Here is a 21457-nt window from a genome sequence, read left to right as displayed (position 1 = left end):
TGTTTTTGTGTAAATGTTTGTGCATTTCATCCATGAGCTCATGCTGTCCGCTCACATGCGCTCACGACAGCAGTATGTGTTTGTGAGGGGGAGGGCAGGAGGCTTCAGGCGGAGTAATGAAGGCAAATGGATCCCAGATGGACTTCTTTTCCTCCTTTCTCCACGTTCAGTGACGTGAAGAGAGTGACAAGCTTCTAATGGGAAGCAGAGTCTGAGGGCTGCAGCTTTTGAACTTCGCCGACGGCGGCCGGCCATGCCGTGGACCCCCCCCCCCCCCCCCCCACACACACCTCTTCAGCTCTCCTCCCAACAACAATGGCGTTGAGGAAAATGTGGAATCCACGGAGCTGACAGCAGAGGGGCTTCTTTGAGCAAACTGAACTCCCAAACGAGAAACAAAAGTTCTGGAATCTGCCAACGCTTTGGCTTCACTCCTGGACTTAAAGACTTCTTTAGATCAGATCATAAATATTTGTGGTGGCGGGGAGAAACCCGTTCGGATTTCAAATCAGGTTCAAGTTCAAGTTTCAAACCTTCAAAATAAAGAACACAGTAAATAAACAAAAAAGAAGATCATGTGACCCACTTTTGGTTTAAATCAGTTCCAATAAAAGTACTTTTTTTACATTTTCTTTATTTTGAATGTTTTTGTTTATGCTAAATCTGAATTACTCACAGTTCTTTGCATCCTTAAATGTTGGGAGAAAAAGGGAAGGAGACATTAAAACAATAGAGGACTTCTGATATTTATGCGAATCGTCTCCACGGAAGTGGACTGGTCTTAAGGTGGACTTTGTGTGTCCCTGCAGGTCTGTGGTGATGCCCATTGCCCAGGAGTTCTCCCCAGATGTTGTCCTGGTGTCGGCCGGGTTTGATGCTGCTGAGGGGAACCCCGCTCCCCTGGGGGGGTACAAGGTTTCCGCCAAATGTGAGCACCGCTCTTAAACTGTACAAAACGCCCCAACCTTCCTTGGAGTTCTAGTTCACGGCCCTTGGTTCGAGACGGTGAGGCGTTCGTGTTTAACCTCACCAGTTCTGGAGTTTCAGTAAATGAGCAGATTTGTCGCTGAAGGAAGATTGGGGAAGTTGGAGCAGAACTTTTTGATGCTTCATTTTAGACCCCTCACCTGCATGGACTTAGCTTAATGATAACTTTTTCTGTCTGTGTGGTGCAGGTTTTGGTTTCCTGACCCACCAGCTGATGTCTCTGGCCGGTGGGCGTCTTATTTTAGCCCTGGAGGGGGGGCACGACCTCACAGCCATCTGTGATGCATCCGAAGCCTGCGTTAGTGCTCTCCTGGGCATGCAAGTAAGGCATTCTGGGTAATGATGTTCCCAGAGAGTTATCTGAGGACAGTTTGGTTCTTGTGTTTTTGTTGATGCATCCTTTTTTCTAGGATTCAATGCCAGAAGATGTTCTGCTCCAAAAGCCCAACGCCAACGCAGTCCGGTCCCTCCAGACGGTCATACAGATACAAAGTGAGCTGCAGGGAGATCGTTTTTGTGTTTTTCTTTGCCTTCTTTTGTTTGATTTGTCCTGAGGATGTGGCAGCAGAGGCAGAATGACGGTCTGACTCGTGTCTTTGTGTCGCAGGTCAGTTCTGGCAGAACGTGAAGGCCCACAGTGGAACGCTGGGCCTGTCGCTGCTGGAGGCTCAGAGCAGAGACTGCGAGGAAACGGACGCCGTCAACGCTTTGGCATCGCTCTCAGTGGGAGTCATGCCCAACAAGAGGTAGAGCGCAAACATTCATCAGAGTTGAGCGTCACATTTTTCCTGCTTCACCCAGCAATTATCTCTGTCATTTCCCATCTTCCTCCAGTCTCCAGGATGAGCCCATGGAGCATGACAGCGACCCCCTGTAGGAGAAGCGACCACCTCAACTCCGAAACTGCAGGGAGACCGTCTGTAGCTTGGGACGTCCTGCGCCGGCACACGACGAGGATGTTTTTACCGCCAAGCCCCCGGCTCGTAGCCTTCTTCAAACTCTTGTAAACACAACGCTGGACCTGCCATTTTGAGCACCTCAATGCTGGGAAGAAGCCACCAGCACTGCCTGCAGCTGAGAAACCTCCTGAAACCTCACAAACAGCAATACAAGTTCACTTTACCAGACTTTTAAAGGTCTCCTTTACTGACATGGGACAGCGAGGGAGTAGGTGCTTTTGCCTGCTCAGAGCTTCAGCCCTCTGAGCAGGCAACCAGATGTGGAGCTTGGCTATGACTCACCCGGAAGCACTGTGAACCACCAGCAGACCCAGCCGCCTTAACGTTTGCCTTATCCTTCAGACTGAGCCTCAGACTGTACGTCCTCTGACCGTGTTTGCTCTGCAGAGCCGAATCAAGTATTAACCAAACCCCGGTGAAGCCCGCAGATCACCATGAAGAGGTGTCCACCACACAAGGAAAGCCAATAACCAAGACTGAAGTCATTCCATGCAGCAAAACCACTAAACAAAGACGACAAAGAGCAAAAGACAGGAAGCAAAGACACAAACTGTGTTTTTGCTTGAGACAAAGACGGGACACAGGTCCTCTCTTGTTTTATTGCACTGTTCATTCCATAATGTGAACCATGATGAATTCCAAAACTCTGGGATAAAAAAAGTTCTTCTTTGTAGAATATTTAATAGTTTCTTTTTTTTTTTTTTTTTTTTAGAAGATTTGGAAGATTCCTGCTATATATTTCCCAGGTTTTATATGGGTCTCTTCTCTTTGGACCAGATTACTGTAGAGCTGTTTCCTAAGAATGACAACTGCAAAGTAGACTAGATTTGAAATGTATTCACTGCTGTTCAGTGTCTTTAGTTTGTCTTCATACGCAGATTCAAACATACAAAGCGTTGAATAATGTACCACTAGTATTGAATACTGTATATAGTTGTTGACGTTGGAGGGTAAAGGCGTGATCATTCCACCCTGGCACCACTGAGGACCATTGAATTGTTAGCAGTACTGTTAATGCACTTCCTGAAACCGCTCCATAGAAAACGGCCTTAGCCCGCCTGCTCCTGGCACTGGGACTGTGTTGACGCGACACAAGGGACACGTATGGACTCACTGCTCTTTACAGACAGCAATCGAACCTGTGGATTTAGGCGAGTGTCACGTATGCAGTCTTTTATATACTGTCAGTACAACGACCTGCTCTGGTCTGAATGTTTTATGGTCTTAAAGTTGCCGCTTGTCTGTTGTTGTTTTTGTTTGTGTCCAGCCTGGACCACACTGTGCTGTGTACGGTAAAGTGCCTGTACATGCTGGGCATTCCAAAAGAAAACCAGAAGAAGTTGTCACTTTGGAGGTTCTTGTGGAGCAAATGTAGATCTTTTTTTTTTGTATGCTCTGTGTTTGTGCACGCTGTTGAGGTTCTAGGGTGAACGGTTCTAATGTTTGGACATTAGAGTCCTACCTTCTTTAGTCTGAGACGCAAAACAACAAACTTTCATGACGGAATCATTTTGAACACTAAGCCGTCCTCAAACTATAAGCAGCAAACTGTCGGTGGGGAAAATCAACATCTTCTGAGACTTTCCTTTTCCTTTTTTCCCCACCTTTCATTTGGAAGTATCATCATTCTGGTATTCAGACTAAAGAGGAGCATCTTCAGTCTTCGGTTTTCATTTTTTTCATTAGACCCATCGTCTGCTCAGCAGTAGAGCTCCAAAGACGAGGCGGAAGTGACCAGCGTGTAGAAGATCTCTGAGGAACGGAGAGTCGCGTTCTCATCAAAGATGGCGGCGTGTCCGCCGCGCTCTGCAGACGGAGGAACATGAGCAGAGGAGTGCTGGCGACTGCACCAAGTGTTATGCATAAACGTCTGTCCAAAACTGTAAATGATGTCTGTATAATATTCCAAGTGGCTATTTGATTGTCTTATAGAGGCCAGTACAGCCTCCACTCTTCCCTTTATTACTGATGTAAATAGAAAGAAGACCAAAATACACGTCACGCGTGTGCCTTCAAGCATTCTGTAGCAGGTGTATTGGTAAATTTCCATTAACTGGATATGCAATAACTCTGTATCTGGAGACATTTTCGTCTTTGGTTTATTCTGTTCTTCCCTCCTGTCTTGTATTTTTCCTTTAACATTTCCTACCACGTGTATGTATAGAAAGATTTGCCTATTTTATCCTTTTTTTTTTTCTGCCCTTTCTTCTCGATTAAAAAAAAATCCACTATTAGCATATTTTCTTGGCCTTGCGTCTTCAAATGTATTTGTTTCCTTTTGAATGTTTCATTTAAAAATAAAAATGCAGACAAATGCTGGATGTCTAAGCAAAGCACAAATGTTATTTCCTCTAAAATCCATCAAAATTGTTCGCAAATATGAACTTCAATATTTTAATGGCACCTTTTTAACTGCATTTGTGAAACTTGTGCAGCTGAAAGACTGACAATTTTTCTAAAAATATAAAAAAGATTTGAGAAGCATATAATACACTTTGAAATTCCCCCTGTAATTTTTTTTATGACAAAAATTAGTTGGAACTTTTTTCACAACATGGTAAACCTTCAGTTTTGATTTGTATTTAAAAATCACTTAAGTCTTAAACATTACATGAAAAACTCCAACATTTTTTCAGCTTTGTTAACGTATTCTGTTTAAAAATATGACGGCCAAAAAGTGCCACCAATTTCAGAAAGCATTGATTTTAGTCAGCTCTATCCATATTTCATAACCGGAGTAGATATGTTCAGATCTGTGTTCTTTATGTACATCTATACACATATAAACAGTCTCCATTGAAATGAATCCTTCCTTCAAATTAAATACATACCAAAAACGTGCCTTTTTTTCAATTTTAAGTCCTGAGATTTGATAAATGCAAATGTAAATTCACAAAAATGAAGTTTCCTTCTTCTGCTTACTGTTTCTGTCTTGATTTGACCTAAAACTGCCCAAATGTGATCTCCTAAAAGCTGATTGATTGGGCTCTGTTGAAGCTGTTTTCAAAAACTGAAGGTAAGAAAATACGGTCAAACTGGAACACACCCTCTGGGTCCAAACAGGCTGTAAATGTTTCAAAAATGGTTTATTGCACATTAACTAGTTCTTCTGGAGGCATTAACTGTTCCTGACTGACCAGGCAAAAGCACACGGAGAGCAATGGGGACAGTTTAACAAGAGAGACGGAGAGGCCGAGTGAAGCTCTGCAGCTTTCACCAGCAAACAGGAATTCTTTGATTTTCTGGTCTGGATGTGAGCTTTACTATAGATCGAATCAGGAAAAGATGCATCTGTCCGCAAAATGATCGGAATATTTGCTTATCGTCCTCGTTTTAAAAAAAAAGGGTTATCTAAACATCCTTTTAGCTCTTACATCCACTTTTCTATCTAAGTCTAAAAAAATTGCAAAAACAAAAGTTGAAGCAAAACTTTATTCTCAAGCTGAAAGAAAGCATCTTGCACCCTGTAAAATTTGTGGTATCAAAAAAAAGAAAAGGAACCAAATTTCACACATAAAATGTCATTTTTCTGCATCTGAGAATCATAGACACAAAAAAGGAAAAATAAAAATAATAAAAGAAGTGCTGCCTTTGGGATTTTTGACATTCTAATTTACTTTCTGACTGTTTTGGCCCAGAATTGAATTCTTCTAAAATGTCAAGTATCTCCCAACATCAGAGAAAGGGAAGCCTGTGCGAACTGTAGAGCTCGCTAAAACAGTTCATACGTCCTCATAAGAGCTGGAAACATGAACTCCTCTTCAGGACAGTCTAATGATAGGCTGCTGCGTGTCATGCATGTTGGCAATGAAGGGAAAGAGAAAAAAAAAGATTTGTTTTGGAAGGAACCGATCTCTGGAGTCTGCTCGGTGAAACCATGCAGGTCTCTGGGCCTCTTTCATGTCGGACAGATCTGCTGCTCCGGTTACACAAAGTGGAGTACTATTGGGTAATTATTGGGAATAAAACAACTTTTTGGGGGCGCAGGAAATGGTGCCATGTGCGTTGCTACACCTATGGATATGTGCATAAATCCGCTCACACCTCCTTCATCACTCCCAGTGGTTTATGGGAGCCCAGCAGGGAGCCACATCAGCCTCTCCTTTGATGATGACACGCGTGATTCATGGCTGTTGGAGACCATTTGTTTTCATTACGCCTCCTCCTCTGCAATACAAGCAAAGTTAGGCCAGAACGAAGGGAAAAGATTTCCAGGAGGAGCAGCCCCCCCCCTTTGGCACCACAATAAACAAAAGGGCCTGTTTTTTGTTTTTATAAAAAATGAAGGAGAACAGAGATACATCTCCTCTGGATTAATAAAATGACTCAATCTAGGAAAGTTGGTTCAACTCCAGGTTTGTTTTGGTTCTTCCAGGTTTCTCGTTTTTTTAGTTTTCTGGTTTCCACAAAACTGCAGCCTGACAGCGGAAGCAAAGTGAAATAGAAATGTCAAAGGTGAACTTTACAGATGGCTCCTACTGCAGACCCACAGTGAAGGAGGCTGCAGCGACATAATCTGAGATGACGGAAACTGAAACTGCTCAATCAGTTCCATCCTTTCCATTCGGAACCACAAACGTTTTTGATGAAGCCGTCTGCTGGGTCTCTGTTCCCCTCTGTGGTCTAACCACAGAGCCCCCCCCCAAAGGTCCAATCGTCCTGTCACAGCTGCCACAATCCCATGGTATGTCTCCAGGGTCCACGGTGTGGGCAGGGATGCTAATGCCCGGCAGACATGCTCGACCAGGCCCCCTCCATCCTCCAGACAGAGAAGGCGTAGCTCAGTCTCTCGTGGGCCAGGTAGTTACATCCAGCCAGCTTGGAGTCCATCTGGTCGCTCTGCAGAACCTGGTACAGGAAGTCTATGTAACGAGACGCCAGCTTGAGGGTCTGGATTTTGCTCAGTTTGTCGGATGGCAGCGTGGGGATGATCTTTCTCAGCGAGGCAAACGCCTCGTTGAGAGACTGTGTCCGTTGGCGCTCCCGGATGTTGGCAATGACCCGCTGGGCATGGGGGTCCTCGAGGGCTGAGAGACCTCCGGGACTGTTAGCAGGAACAGGCGACAGGGACGGGCCGGAGGAGGAGGACGGGTGCTGAGGGCTTCGTTTGAGCCTCTTTGGACCAGACGGGGAGTAGACCTGAAAACCGTCGCCGTCTTTGACCTGGTTGTCCACTGAAGAGGGCGGGGTCACCGGGGTGAGGTCATCCTCTGTGTGGGAGCCCATCTGACGTTTGCGTCCAGTGAGCCCCGGGGTTGCTACGACAACGGGACAGGTGTTAGAAAAAGGTTTCCCCGTCTTCCCTTCACTGACAGCCACCCTTTCTTCAGGGTGCTCATTGCGAGATGCCTGCTCCTTTCTCATGCTTTGCCACAATATCCTCTGTTTCTGCAGACTGTCCCAAAGTCCTCCAAACGTGTCCAGAACCTCTCTGTCTGCAGCCCCCTCAGCTCCACCTGAGGAACCTTCCCCTGTTCTGCTCGTCCTCAGAAGTCCACTCTTCTGTACTTCTCTCTGGTCTGATCTTCTGCTCCGCCGCGCCTCTTCTTCTCCATCCAGCGTTCAGCGTGTTGCATCCAAACGACCCGACGAAGTCCTCAGGTTTGGGTTCTTCATCCTCACGACTGAAAAATCCATTCAGGCCTCTGTAAACGAACACACACTGTGGTTTTTTTTTTGTATTTCTGCTCCCTGCTCCTGCTAAAAAGCATGTGAAAGAGCAGCTACATGGATCCCACTTTTTAAAAGGGAGGCGACTGCGGGGCTTTCTGCAGCCCTCCCACCTGGTTCTCCTATTGGTTCTTGGTGCTTTTCTTGGACAGCTGAGCTGAAGACGGCAGGAGGAACATTTCAACCAATGACTGCTCCCATCAAAGCCACGAGGCGGAGAAAAAGGTCTGAGGAACAGCCAACTAAATCCGGCCGTTGTGACGTTTACTTCTTGTCTTGGAAGTTTATAGTTTCCAGATTTCCTCCCCCCGAAAAGGAATCTCAGAACTCTTCATAGTTCAGCTCCATCATCCCCCGCCTTTAAGAACCCACCAATAGAAGTTAAAATCTGGGAGGAGACAGCAGAATATTGGGTATAATGAGAAACATTTATGAATGAAACTGTGCTCCTGCTGCGTTTTGTTTCTGGCAGTGTCCCGGCTCCGGTTCTGAGCTCGGCTTTGGAGGGCGGAGAGAGCTGGCGTTCATTCAGCACCGCCGCAGCAGCGCCGAGGTCTAATCCACTGCATTGGAGCAAGAATGAGGCCTGTGAGGCACAAGGAGGCTCGTGGGACTTTTTCAAATGTTCATCCGCCTACATCCACTTTTCTAGCCCGTCTGATCATTCCTCTGCGTGGCCCACAGCCACAGCTCCACACAGGAAAAGGCTTCTGTTGGAGCTTTGCTTCAGATCAGCAGAATCTCTGGAGTCCCAGCAGTTTTTGATAGTTAAGCTTAGGCCATCAGGCGTCACAATTTCTCTTCATTTGTCTTAATGTTCTGGACAGACATGCAGAAAGCTCATCTGTGAAATTTAAAAACATGTAGATGCAATACGATAGCAGCCAATAAGTCTATAGCTGTTAACACACAGTTTATATCATTAAACGCTTGAAAAAAATCAAAAAGTCTTTTTTAATCCACTCAAAGATGCTAACTTAATTTCTTTAGGATTATCAGTCCTCACTAATTAACTTCTTTAGATTAACCTATTAACTAAGACTAGTCTTCTAGGTGATAGGACATCAAAGCAACCCCATACCATCACACTGTCACCACTATGTTTGACTGCTGCTTTGAATATTTAAATATATTACTTTATCGTTTTTATGCCAAAAGTAAGAGAACTTGACCCAAAACTCCCCAATTTTTTTAATGTCTTTTAACCTCATTCTTTTACTGTTATCCTGTTTTTAAAAACATTTTAAAAACCTTCTTTTAATTTTTAAATTTACCCCAAAAATGTTTGTTTAGTTTTTTCCCTTTAAAATAATAATCCGTCATTTCATTTTTTTAAATTAATTTACTATTATTGTTGTTGTTGCTATTATTAGTAGTATTGTTAGTAGTATTGTTACTATTATTATACACAATACTATTATCTTACTATTATATAACAAAGTCAGGTTTTTTTTCCAGAAAACTTTTGCAGAAAAAAAACAATAAAAATTTATAAATAACTGTGTATTATTAGTATATTTATTGCTAATACTTAAAGAATAACTACCCATTATACTTGCTATTTGAAATGTTGGTGTATTTTTCTATATTTAATTAAAACATATTTAGAAAGCTTTACAAACTCGCGTGTGTTTATTCGTTTGTGTGTCTGCGTGGGGGTGGATTGTTTGTCATTACCTCGGTCGACCATTAGGGGGCGGTGTTAACCTTTTCTTCCTTAGGAGAGTGAAGCAAAGTATTTTTTTTCTTTTTTAATTCTTCCAGAGTTTCTCGTCTCAGGTTACTTCATTAGTTGGAGTTGAAAATAGTTAAATTACACCTTTTTACTTGATATGCTTCTTTTTTAGCGGTAGAAAATTATCGTTTTGAACATTTTCTTGTGAAGTTGTTGACGATGAACCAGCTACACCTGGAACCTTCTGGTAAGTCTTAAAAGTATGCTTGATGCGAGTGACACTGACTTTACGATAGAAAATAAAGCATACTAGCAGTGTTGAGGGTAGCAGATTACAAAGTAATGAGTTACTGTGAAGGAATTACATTTGTCAGTAAGAAACCTAAAGAATTTAGTTCAAATTTCAGTAAAATAAAATTAGACCATGAAAACCCTCATTACTTCATTACTCAGGTTGTTGTGCAGTGACTATAGTTGTAGTTTACATTTAATGCCATATAGTACATACATGTTATCAAGTTCATGTGGTGAAATCAATGAGTTGGTTTTTAAAAACCCTGGTTGTCCTGTTGATAGCCTCTACCTAAACCTTTTATAAAACTTGATATATAAATGATAATTGTATTTTTTCCCACATTTCTCTTGAAACAATGGTACCACATGTGTTGTGACTTATCTTTGTGTCACTGTTCACACTGCTGTCTAACAGAGGTAGGTTAGGCTTTGAACCATGTTCATACTTTACACAAGGTCAAATAAATCAAGTTGAGACATTGATTGTAACAAGTAGTAAATTACTTTTTAACATCCCTAATCAGTGAAGTCATTTAATTACAGTTTCGCCCAGTAACTAATTACTCTGCATACTGGCTTGTTACCTAGTCCCATTGTGAGACTGACGACTCCGTGCAACGCTGCACTATCAGTTCTCAGGGTGAAGTTCATGGAAGGACAACAAAACAACTTGAAAAACACAAAAAAGAGGCAATTTTAAGAGAAAGTTCAGCTAAGATTAAGTAAAAAATAAAGTTTGTTGACAGAAAACACAGGACAAATGAAAAGTAACTAAGAGTAAAGATGAAAAAAAATGTCAAAAAAATCTATACTATGAACGGAGTTCCCATCGGGTCGGATTGAGCCTTCAGATCTCTGTGAGTCTGACGGAGCACCTGGGATGGATTACAGATATTTACATATCCCAGCTCTGTTGGCACCGTTCCCTTCATGCTAAAAAACGATCAACTCCAAGCTGGAAATAGGTATGGAGATGTAAACACGCTCCAAGGGGCGCCGGTGTCCACAAAGCTTCAGCGTATCTGCAAAGACTGTTTAGATTTGGGCCTTTTCTGTTTCTAACTGCAGTGCAGACCTGGCATATGTGTTCACCACAAAGCATTACAGGACCATGTGGCATGCGTTCACTCAGATGTTCAACCAAAAAGGCTCTCTGTGTAGTTAAGTGTTCAATTTTCCATGTTACAGCTGCAAACTGGGCTGTTTGCATTTCTATGGTCATACCGATCTAAGAAATGGCTCTGAACAGTAACTTTTGGGCAAATCTCCAGCAAATTTGAAGGTTTTCTTTGATAAGGTTTTATAGTTTATGCCTTAAACACCTGGGTTGTTTTTGAAAAAAATCACGAAAAATGTAAAAATAAAAGAGGAAAAGCGGGTGCACAACAAAAGAAAGCAAGCTGACAAAGAAAACATTGTTACCCTTTCTTTTAAATTCAAATTTACCCGTGATTTAATATCACTTGTAAATTCAATCATAACCACATTTTTTTGTTAATTAGCTTGATCCCTTTCCTTCAGGTTTCTGTACAGGGCTGGCTGTGACTCCGCCCACTCACCTGTGGAGCCTGCACTTTGCTAATTAGCCACATTGCATTTAAGGAACTCTCTCCTAGGGTTGGTTCATCTTATTTATTGCTCAGTTCTCTTTGTTTATGTATATTTAGATGTGTATGTTGCTCAGAAATTCATGGGACTTGTTTACTTTTTTGTTGGCGGGTTTCCTCTGCATCTGGGTTCTCTTGCCTGACTGGGACACACTTATGTTGGCTTTGATTTCATGAAATTGTTGGACTAAAACACGGTGAAGCAGTTTGAGGAGGCGGAGATGATGAACGCCAAATCTCCATATTCCAACACAGATAAAAATCCTGAAGCAACAAGTTTCCCTCAAAGAAAAACTTTAAAGTCAGCTTCTTGACAAGTTTCTGCACATTTGGTTGAAGGATGTGAAAGTATTAAGATATGCAGGTCATTTTGAGTTTTACCTACCTCTTTCTATTTGACTTAGAAGTACATTTTGACCCAAACTCTAATCTGTCATCAGGTTTTGAAATAAAACTATGACTTTGATGTTACGTAAAGAAACTCTAGCCGCAGATACAAATTTACAATCTCTTGTCTCTATTTTCACATTTCAAAGCCAAAGTTGACTAGTTTGCCAACAGGTTTTTCTTCTTGTCAACTATAAATTTAATTTACTGTAAATAGCAGCTCTAAAGGAAGTCCATTCCAAAAATCACTTAGACGGTTCCCAGAATTTCCTGAAGTGTTGCTGTTTTCACAAACCAGTTTGACTTGTTGGATTCATGTGCAGACAGACCATCTCTGCTTTTCTCAGAATACTGGCAGAAATACATGTTATAACCAAAGGTATTTGCTCAGCTGTCCAGATGATCAGAATCAGGTGTCCTATTCCAGCTCCATCAGAACAACATGGAAAAGTTTGGGAACAACAGCAACTCGGCCAGCAAGTGGTAGACCAGGAAAACTGATGGAGAGGGGTAAGAGGATGCTGAAGCACATAGTATAAAGAGGTCGCTGACTTTCTGCATAGTCAATAACTACAGAGGCCCAAAAGTAATGTGACCTTCAGATAAGCCCAAGTACAGAGAGCTTCATGGAATAGGTTTCCATGGCCGAGCAGCTGCATCAAAGCCACACATCACCAAGTGCCATGCAAAGCGTTGGATGCAGTGGTGTAAAACACGCCACCACTGGACTCTACAGCAGTTGAGACGCCTTCTTTGGAGTTATGAATCACACTTTTCAAAATTTGATGGATGAGGCTGGGTTTGGAGGTTGCCAGGACAACGGTACATTTAGGACCACCGGTTGTGAAATTTGGTGGAAGAGGAATCATGGTGTGGGGTTGTTCTTCAGGATTTGGGCTTGCAACCATGCATCCATCCATGCAACCATTCATCCATGCAACCATCCATCTACCCATCAATGCATCCATCCATGCATCCATCCATCCATGCAACCATCAATTCATCCCTTGCAACCATCCATGAATCCATCCATCCATCCATCTACCCATCAATGCATCCATCCATCCATCCATCCATGCATCCATACAACCATTCCATCAATGCATCCATCTATCCATCCATCCATGCATCCATACAACCATTCCATCAATGCATCCATCCATTCAACCATCCATGCATCCATACAACCATTCCATCAATGCATCCATCTATCCATCCATCCATGCATCCATACAACCATTCCATCAATGCATCCATCCATTCAACCATCCATGCATCCATACAACCATTCCATCAATGCATCCATCTATCCATCCATCCATGCATCCATACAACCATTCCATCAATGCATCCATCCATTCAACCATCCATGCATCCATACAACCATTCCATCAATGCATCCATCCATGCATCCATACAACCATTCCATCAATGCATCCATCTATCCATCCATCCATGCATCCATACAACCATTCCATCAATGCATCCATCCATGCATCCATCCATCTACCCATCAATGCATCCATCCATGCATCCATCCATCCATGCAACCATCAATTCATCCGTGCAACCATCCATGAATCCATCCATCCATCCATCTACCCATCAATGCATCCATCTATCCATCCATCCATGCATCCATACAACCATTCCATCAATGCATCCATCCATGCAACCATCCATGCATCCATCTATCCATCCATCCATCCATCCATGCATCCATACAACCATTCCATCAATGCATCCATCCATCCATCCATACAACCATTCCATCAATGCATCCATCCAACCATCCATCCATCCATCCATCCATGCAACCATCCATCCATCCATCCATGCAACCATCCATGCATCCATGCATCCATCCATCTACCCATCAATGCATCCCATCACCAAGTATGAATGAGGACTGAATGAATAATGAACACACTGTAAGCACTTTGAGCACCAAGAAAAAAGCGCAGACACATCGAATCCATTATTACATCGAATCAACTTCCGGTTCCGGGTGACGTAGTACTTAAGTAATTCATCTTTGGCATGTGTTTTATTGATACCTTATGATTATTAATTCTGTCTGATAAAACCTAGGAACCGGATATTGATAAATCATGTAATAAAATGGTTATAGTATAACGGGGTGGGATTATATAAGTTCGCTTCCTTCCACTCCCTTTCAAGCAATATTTATTAATCATGTCTAATTATCCTAAGTTTGATTAGTTACCGTATGAATGTATAACTGATGATTATATTGTTTTTGTGTATTATTATTTGATTGCTTGAAATAAACCATTTCAAATCAAATCAAATCAATTATTATTTTTATTATTATTATCCATCCATCCATGTAAGTATATAAGTAAATGTAAGTATTTGAAAACCAAAAAAATTAATTTTATGATCATTTTCACAGACATCATTTGTTAACATTAAAGCACCAGAATTTGAAGTTGGAAAAATACCAGAAATATTCCTGAGGGTCAAAATGAAATGTGTGCTGAACACATCTGTATACTTTAACTTGTTTGCAGTATATATGAATAATTTCTACACAAGAAGAGTGTTCTATCCATGTCTATAAAATAAATATTCTGTGGAGGACAAATATGTTCTTATGTGTATCTTAGATGCTGTTAGCTGCTGTTGGATGAATACAGAAATATTCAGTTCTTTCATTGTAAATCTGACTCCAGAGGAGTCAGTGTCTCACCAGCCATCAACTTCACCACACGTCCCTGGTCCCAATGATATCCCAGAATTCTTAGCTCTTCTTCTGGCTCATCTGCAGACTCTCAGCTGGTCTCTGTTTACTCTCTACTGCTAGCTTACAGCCCCTCACATCCCATCCTAGCATTAGTGGTGTAACAAAAACAGCAGCAACATCCGATCTATCCAGCCGCACTTCAGATCCAGATTCCAGCCCCGACCAGGAAAACAAAGACGTTCATGGATCCATAAGTCTGCAGGTGATGATCAGAAAGGGGCGGAGCAGGGAGCTTGTGGCCCCGCCCACCGTATTTTCAACATCACAAATCTTTTTTAAACTGCATTTTTTCAACTGCTCCTGATTGACCACGATTTAAATAAAGAAATACTCAGAAATGCACTTTTACGCTTAATTGTCTTTATTAAATGTCCTTCATCATCAAAAAAATCCTAAAAGAACATTGATTTTCATTAAGGTGGGTCTTTAAACATTTTTGATGTTTCACATTTTACATTCAGGTTCAATTCAAATGTTTGATTTGGATTTTTGTAAAATGACATTAATTAGATGTCATGTAGTGAACATTCATAAAGATCAGCAGGTCCACATTTAATTTAAACTGAGGACATTAAACAACATTTAATCCACAAGTTAAGACATAAATGTATTAAACAAAATTTATTTTACATTTCTGAACTGATAATTTGATCCAGAAATTCTTTTAACGGTAGAATCAGAAAATGTTTGGAAACTTTTATTTTACTCAAAAACGTCCTTCTTATATCATTAATTAATGTTATTATTATTTTTTTTTTTTTACTGTTTATTCAGCATAAACTCAGTCCATCTGTCTCAGGTGCAACTTTCAGGTCCGGAAGTTCAGAACCGGGAAAACGTCTACAGGCCTTCGGCGGTTCCTTTGAACATCTCTGCTTCATGACAGCAGCACGCGGGCATTTCACAACCAATCAGCAAATACCACTGGAGTATTGATATTGATCGATACCGTCCAGAAACATCAGAATTCCTCTCGTTTGCGCAGCTGCCGCCGGTCGAACTGCGGCTCCGTGGAGGAGCCGTCACCACGCATGCGCGAGCAGGAAGCGGTTCTGTGGAGGAGCCGTCAGTACGCATGCGCGAAAATGAAGCGCTTCATAAATCCTTGAAGTCATAACGTTTGTGACGCAGCACGTGACACATCGTGTCACGGAAGGTCACATTAGGTCATTCAGACAGATGACGGCATATTGTGTCATTACTACGATTGTTTAGCACGTCATTACGATTGTTTCTAAGGTCATTCAGCATCAGATGAGAGCATGTGACGTCATCTAATACTGTCAGCAACATCGCCAAATATAACCGCCTGAACTCACAGAGTAACCGAGAGAAACGAGGGAAAGAGAGTAAAAAAGAGAACTGAAGCGACAAGAAAGACTAAAAGCAGCAAAAGAACAGTTCCAGAAATTCTAAAAGAAAGTTTGAAAATGTCTCTGAAAGAAATCAGCCAAAGTACGGAGACAATCCTGACCCAGAACTCCATCATGGTCAGCCAGATGGAAAAGATTGGAAAAAATCTGTCCAACATGAAGGATCTGGAGAGCACCCGCAAGAACCTGAAGAGGGAGAGGAAAGCTGCTGCTCAGAAAAACAAAGAGCTGCTGAAATCCCTGGAGACCCTGAACACACAAGTTCAGCAGCAGATGAAGATCCAGGAGAAATGTGAGGCAGAAAGACAGACAATCGCTGCCTTCTCTGAGAACATCCGTGAAAGCAAAGAGGAAATGGTGGCTCTGAGGTCCAAACTCTGGCTGGACGCAGAGCTGAAACTGGAGCAGGAGCGGGTGAAACAGGAGAGGAAAATCATGGAGAAGAAGTCTGCAGTTCTGAAAGCCGAGCTGCAGAAGCTGCAGAAAAAGGTCGGCCACCAAGCCGTCCTGGAAATGGACTACAAACTGGAGTTCAACCATTTCCACGCTCTGGAAGAGGAGACCGCCGCTCTGAAAACGGAGCTTCAGAAGCTGCAGACAGAAATCCTGGAGCGAGACCAAATGAGAGAAGAGTTCCCCGCCATGGTTGAAGAACAATACCGTTTGGAGGAACTAAAGAAAGAGCTGCAGGCAGAGCTGTCCCAGCTGAGAGAGCAGCCCAACGACGCCATCCAGCTCCGCATGCTGCACCAGAGACTCAGCCTGGAGCTGATGCAGCTCAGAAAAGAGACCAAAGACCTGCAGAGGAGACGGGAAGGAGTCCAACGCTCCTCTGAGGAGGTGGAGGAGCTGCAATCTGCATGTCAGCATCTCCAAGCAAAGACCAGGGAGGCGTTCCAGATCAACTCTGACCTCACAGAGGAAATCACCAGACTGGAAAATGAAATCTCACAGCTGAAAATTCAAGAAGCTAGAGGTCAGGAGTGGACTGAAGAGCACAACAAGCAAAAGGCTGAAGCAGATGTTCTTCAGCTGGACTACCAAGAACTCCAGAAAACCAAGGAGCAGCTGACAAAGTCCATCAAGAACATGAAAGCTCTGCAGTCTGCATGTCAGAAACATCAAGCCAAAAACAGGAAAGCGGTCCAGATCAACTCTGACCTCTCAGAGGAAATCTCCAGACTGGAACAGGAAGTCAGTCATCATTTGGATTTGGAGGACAGAGTCTGTGCCGCCAGAGAGGAAAGTGAGAGGATGGAGAAGGAAACTGTCATCCTTCAAGGAAAAATCCAAGACCTGCACCTCCAGATGCAGCAGTTCCAGCAGCAAACGGAGGTTCTGCAGCAGGAACGTCAGACGCTGCAGAACCGACGCCACCAAAGAGACCAGATGAGGGAGGAGTACTCCAGAATGCTGGAGGACATCTGCTGCCTGCAGGACCAGCAGGCAGGTCTGGACACGGAAATCTCACGCCTGAAAGTGGAAGAGATTGAAGCTCAGGAGTGGATGGAAGAGTTCAAGAAGCAAAAGGCTGCAGCAGATGTTCTTCAGCTGGAGAACCAGGACCTCCAGAAAACCAAGGAGGACCTGACAGAGTCCATCAGGAACATCCTCACAGACCAGGAGGAAGCAAGCCTGCACGAGCCTTCATCCTCCTCTTCATCAGGCATCCAAAATGATGAGGAGGTCAGTTCTGATGAAGAGCTCCAGCATCCTTCTGATGATGAAGAGTCTGTGAACTCCATTAAAAGAACAGTCTCCATCAAAGAAATGAAGGTTTTTCTCTCTTCACTGACTGAGGAAGATCAAGAGAAAAATGTGGGGGATGAGGAATGTGAGGAGGAGGAGGATGAGAAAGTCAGTTCTGATGAAGAGCTCCAGCATCCTTCTGATGATGAAGAGTCTGTGAAGTCCATTAAAGGAACAGTCTCCATCACTGAAATAAAAGCTTCTGTCTCTTCACTGACTGAGGAAGATCAAGAAAAACATGAGGAAGATCATGAGGAATATGAGGAAGATGAGGAGGAGTATGAAGACATCAGTTCTGATGAAGAGCTCCAGAACACATCAGACGATGAAGAGCTCCAGAACACATCAGACGATGAAGAGCTCCGGAATCCTTCGGATGATGAAGAGTCTGTGAAATCCATTAAAGGAACAGTCTCCATCATTGAAATAAAAGCTTCTGTCTCTTCACTGACTGAGGAAGATCAAGAGAAACATGAGGAAGATGATGAGGAATGTGAGGAGGAGGAGGAGGAGGATGAGGAGGTCAGTTCTGATGAAGAGCTCCAGAATCTCTCAGATGATGAAGAGTCTGTAAATTCCATTATAGGAACAGTCTCCAGCATTGAAATAAAAGCTTCTGTCTCTTCACTGACTGAGGAAGATCAAGAGAAACACGAGGAAGATGATGAGGAATGTGAGGAAAAGGAGGAGGAGGAAGAAGTAAGTTCCGATGAAGAGCTCCAGCATCCTTCTGATGAAGAAGAGTCTGTGAAGTCCATTAAAGGAACAGTCTCCATCACTGAAATAAAAGCTTCTGTCTCTTCACTGACTGAAGAAGATCAAGAGAAACATGAGGAAGATGATGAGGAAGTCAGTTCTGATGAAGAGCTCCAGAATCCTTCAGATGATGAGGAATATGAGGAAGAGTGTGAGGAGGAATATGAAGGGGATGAGATAGAATATGAGGACATCAGTTCTGATGAAGAGCTCCAGAACACATCAGACGATGAAGAGTCTGTAAATTCCATTAAAGGAACAGTCTCCATCAAAGAAATGAAAGTTTCTGTCTCTTCACTGACTGAGGAAGATCAAGAGAAACATGTGGAAGATGAGGAATTTGAGGAGGAGGAGGAGGATGATGAGGAAGTCAGTTTTGATGAAGAGCTCCAGAATCCTTCGGATGATGAAGAGTCTGTAAATTCCATTAAAGGAGCAGTCTTCATCGAAGAAATGAAAGTTTCTGTCTCTTCACTGACTGAAGAAGATCAAGAGAAACATGTGGGGGATGAGGAATTTGAGGAAGAGGAGGATGAGGAAGAATTTGGCGAGGATGATGAGGAGTTTTCCGATTTTGATGAGGATTGTTTCGACTTTGAGGATCATGTTGAGGATTTCCTGGTTCTGTAAGGATTTAGGTTATTTTATTAGATATCTAGTAGGAAATAAAACATTAGAGACATTTTTAGATTATTAGAAAATAAAAAATGAGAGACATTTTTAGATTAGTAGGAAATAAAAGTTTAGAGACATTTTTAGATTACCAGTAGGAAACAAGAAATTAGAGATATTTATAGAATATTAGGACATAAACATGAAGGAATGTACAGGGTGCACTCAGCCTCTAAGTTTTGTTCTTAATTCCAAACAGAAGGAATTCCTAAAATGTTTTTATCATAAAGTTAGAAAAATGCCTTTTTGTTCATTGAAATCTTTTTCATTTCTTTTATTTATTTTTTATGCCAAACACGTTATTAGTCAAACAGTGTTTATCCATTTAGGACTTTAAACCAGATCCTCTTCCAGGGAAGTGGAACCTTCAACCCAACCTTCTTTAACTAAAATTGCCGTCACTATGGTAACCGGCAAACACACTGAAGGTTCTTGTTGAATGGAAGTCACAGCAGTCGTTCCCGCTCTAATGCTCTTTGGATTAGCGCTGTGGCTTCACTGGAAGAGGATCCAGTTAGCACGGGTTCTCTCCGGGCGCTCCGGCTTCCCCAGATCCAAAAAGAATTGAAGAGTTTGAGAAAATGTGATTGTCAGCATAGCCAGGACAGTAAAGCAAGGCATTAAGCGCTGGCTGCTTTATCGCTGCACCACCACACACCTCTGTTGGAATGAGTCAATAGCCTAATACAACATTTGTAAAGTGATTTGATTTGATCTGAAATGGTTTATTTCAAGCAATCAATAAGAATAATACACAAAAACAATACAATCATCAGTTATACATTCATCCAATGACGAATCAAACTTAGGATCATTGGACATATTAATAAATATTACTACTAAGGGAGTGGAAGGAAGCAAATGTATATAATCCCACCCCAGTTTTACCATTTTATTACATGATTTATGTTTATCTGGTTCATAAATTTGATCAGACAGAATTAAGAATCCTGAAGTATCAATGAAGCACATGACAAAGATGAATTACTTAATTATTATGTAAAAAATAACTATTTTAGAAATCAACATGGAAAATGCAGATCAGTTATCCAAAATATATGCAGATTATGTTACTTATAGAAGTCATGTATATGATTAATAAAATAACACTATAGCAGTAAAATAGACATAACACTGTTTCAGAAATCTTCATAGCAAAAATTGATCAAGTATCAAAAGTTAAAATATGTGCAAAATTATGTTACATTAGAAAAAAATCATGAATCAATTTTTGGAGCAAGTGAAGTAATATCATTAGAAATCAATCAATGTAACCATTTTTAATAATTCATTACGCTTTTCAATGTTTGATTTTTAAATAGGAATCAGGTTTTTTTTGTTATAACAACATGTTGGTTCAGTCATTGAGGACAAAAAATGTTTTATTGTCAGCTACAAAGATAGCTTGCTTTGATATTTTTTATATATTATCAAAAAGAAAAAAGAAAGATCCGGAACTCACACTTCCTGCTCGAGAAAAAGTCAAAGTGCTGCTGTTTTAACCACCAGACTACAGCAAACATAACAGCATTTAAATGGAAAATCGCGTATACTTATATAGCGCTTTTCTATCAACAAGGCCCAAAGCGCTTTACAGTCACAGACCCATTCACTCACTGGTGGCGGCTCCGCTGCCAAACACAGGCGCCCGCCTACCACCAGAGGCAAGGTGGGGTTCAGTGTCTTGCCCAAGGACGCATCGACCCCTGGGCGTGCAAGGCGGGTATTGAACCTGCAATCTTACGATCATGGGTCGACCGCCCTACCGTTGAAACACGGCCGCCCCCTATGTCTCCCATATGTGACGCAGCAAAACAGCGTTTTGGATGCACAGCTTTGAACGCATTTATGCTGCTTTTTACGCCCATCCTGACGATGTCAATTATGTGCTACTTTTAAGAAGTGCATCACCTCTGGCTTGCCATAGACTGCAATTGCATTTACTTGCGGGGTACAGATGAGAAAGCACTGCAACCAGGCCATTGCAGACTAAAGAGAGCACGATGTCATCACGTCTGCGCAGACTGTGCATTCATGTCACATTTGTACTCCATCCATTAATATTTATCTTACAAAGGATGTGCTATAGTTTTATTTAGGATATTTATTTTTTATCTTAGTTTCAAATGTTATATTGTTTGTATATGTTGTAATTGCACAACATATCGCAAATTTATCGTTATCGCGAGATCAAGCTGTGCAACATGCATATCGCAAAAGACGGCGAAAATTGGAACAAACGTCTACCTTAAAAAAATCTCATGGCAGCTTGAAGTATTTAACGAATCAAAACCATTTATGCATTTGACTAGATGGACGCCTTCATGTTGTTGACCAATCAGATGGAGCTCTTTTATGTTAGATACTAGCCTCCTATGCAGACGAGGGTCATCTGGAGTGTAATTTTTAAACTGTTTCAGTGAAATGGAAAAGATGTTTTTGGTTGTATGGGAAAACGACTCTTTGGTTTGGGCGATTTTCACAAAATTGCACACACTCACTGCCAGCCCCAGTCTACAAACACCACAGAAGTGTTGTTGACCTTTGACCTTGGGAAAAGG

At 42.0% G+C, this 21457-nt stretch overlaps 3 protein-coding genes across 13 annotated transcripts in view; 2 read left to right on the top strand and 1 right to left on the bottom strand.

The window, feature by feature from the left end:
* The window catches only part of hdac7a (histone deacetylase 7a), a 58280-nt gene extending 53994 nt beyond the window's left edge, over window positions 1-4286 (top strand). For all 8 annotated transcript variants that reach the window (XM_078949967.1, XM_011476706.4, XM_011476705.4 and 5 more), the window contains 5 exons: window positions 810-928; window positions 1176-1309; window positions 1398-1479; window positions 1595-1733; window positions 1822-4286. In XM_078949967.1, the coding sequence (XP_078806093.1) occupies window positions 810-928; window positions 1176-1309; window positions 1398-1479; window positions 1595-1733; window positions 1822-1864 (517 nt within the window). In that variant the 3' untranslated portion in view covers window positions 1865-4286. The remainder of the gene's footprint in view (window positions 1-809; window positions 929-1175; window positions 1310-1397; window positions 1480-1594; window positions 1734-1821) is intronic.
* Window positions 4287-6665: 2379 nt separating this feature from the next.
* LOC101174995 (twist-related protein 2-like) lies at window positions 6666-7310 on the bottom strand. The gene has a single exon (NM_001282287.1). The coding sequence runs from the start codon at window positions 7308-7310 to the stop codon at window positions 6666-6668; it is 645 nt and encodes a 214-aa protein (NP_001269216.1).
* A 2034-nt stretch (window positions 7311-9344) lies between these two features.
* LOC101159915 (E3 ubiquitin/ISG15 ligase TRIM25) overlaps window positions 9345-21457 on the top strand; it is a 28033-nt gene continuing 15920 nt past the window's right edge. For 2 of the 4 annotated variants that reach the window (XM_078949964.1, XM_078949963.1), the window contains exon 1: window positions 9394-9538. The gene's annotated coding sequence lies outside the window, so the exon portion shown is untranslated. Of the gene's footprint in view, window positions 9539-21457 lie in introns of all 4 variants that reach the window. The other 2 variants (XM_004070265.5, XM_078949965.1) reach the window with 2 other exon arrangements.

Source organism: Oryzias latipes, chromosome 7 (genome assembly GCF_053564925.1).
Source record: "Oryzias latipes strain Hd-rR chromosome 7, Olatipes_Hd-rR_3.1".
Lineage (NCBI taxonomy): Eukaryota > Metazoa > Chordata > Actinopteri > Beloniformes > Adrianichthyidae > Oryzias > Oryzias latipes.
Note: the sequence above shows the minus strand (reverse complement) of the source record. Positions and strands in the feature narration are given on the sequence as shown.

Bases quoted from the DNA above. Each gene is read 5' to 3' on its own strand.
- LOC101174995 (NM_001282287.1), bottom strand. From the start codon at position 7,310: ATGAGAAAGGAGCAGGCATCTCGCAATGAGCACCCTGAAGAAAGGGTG.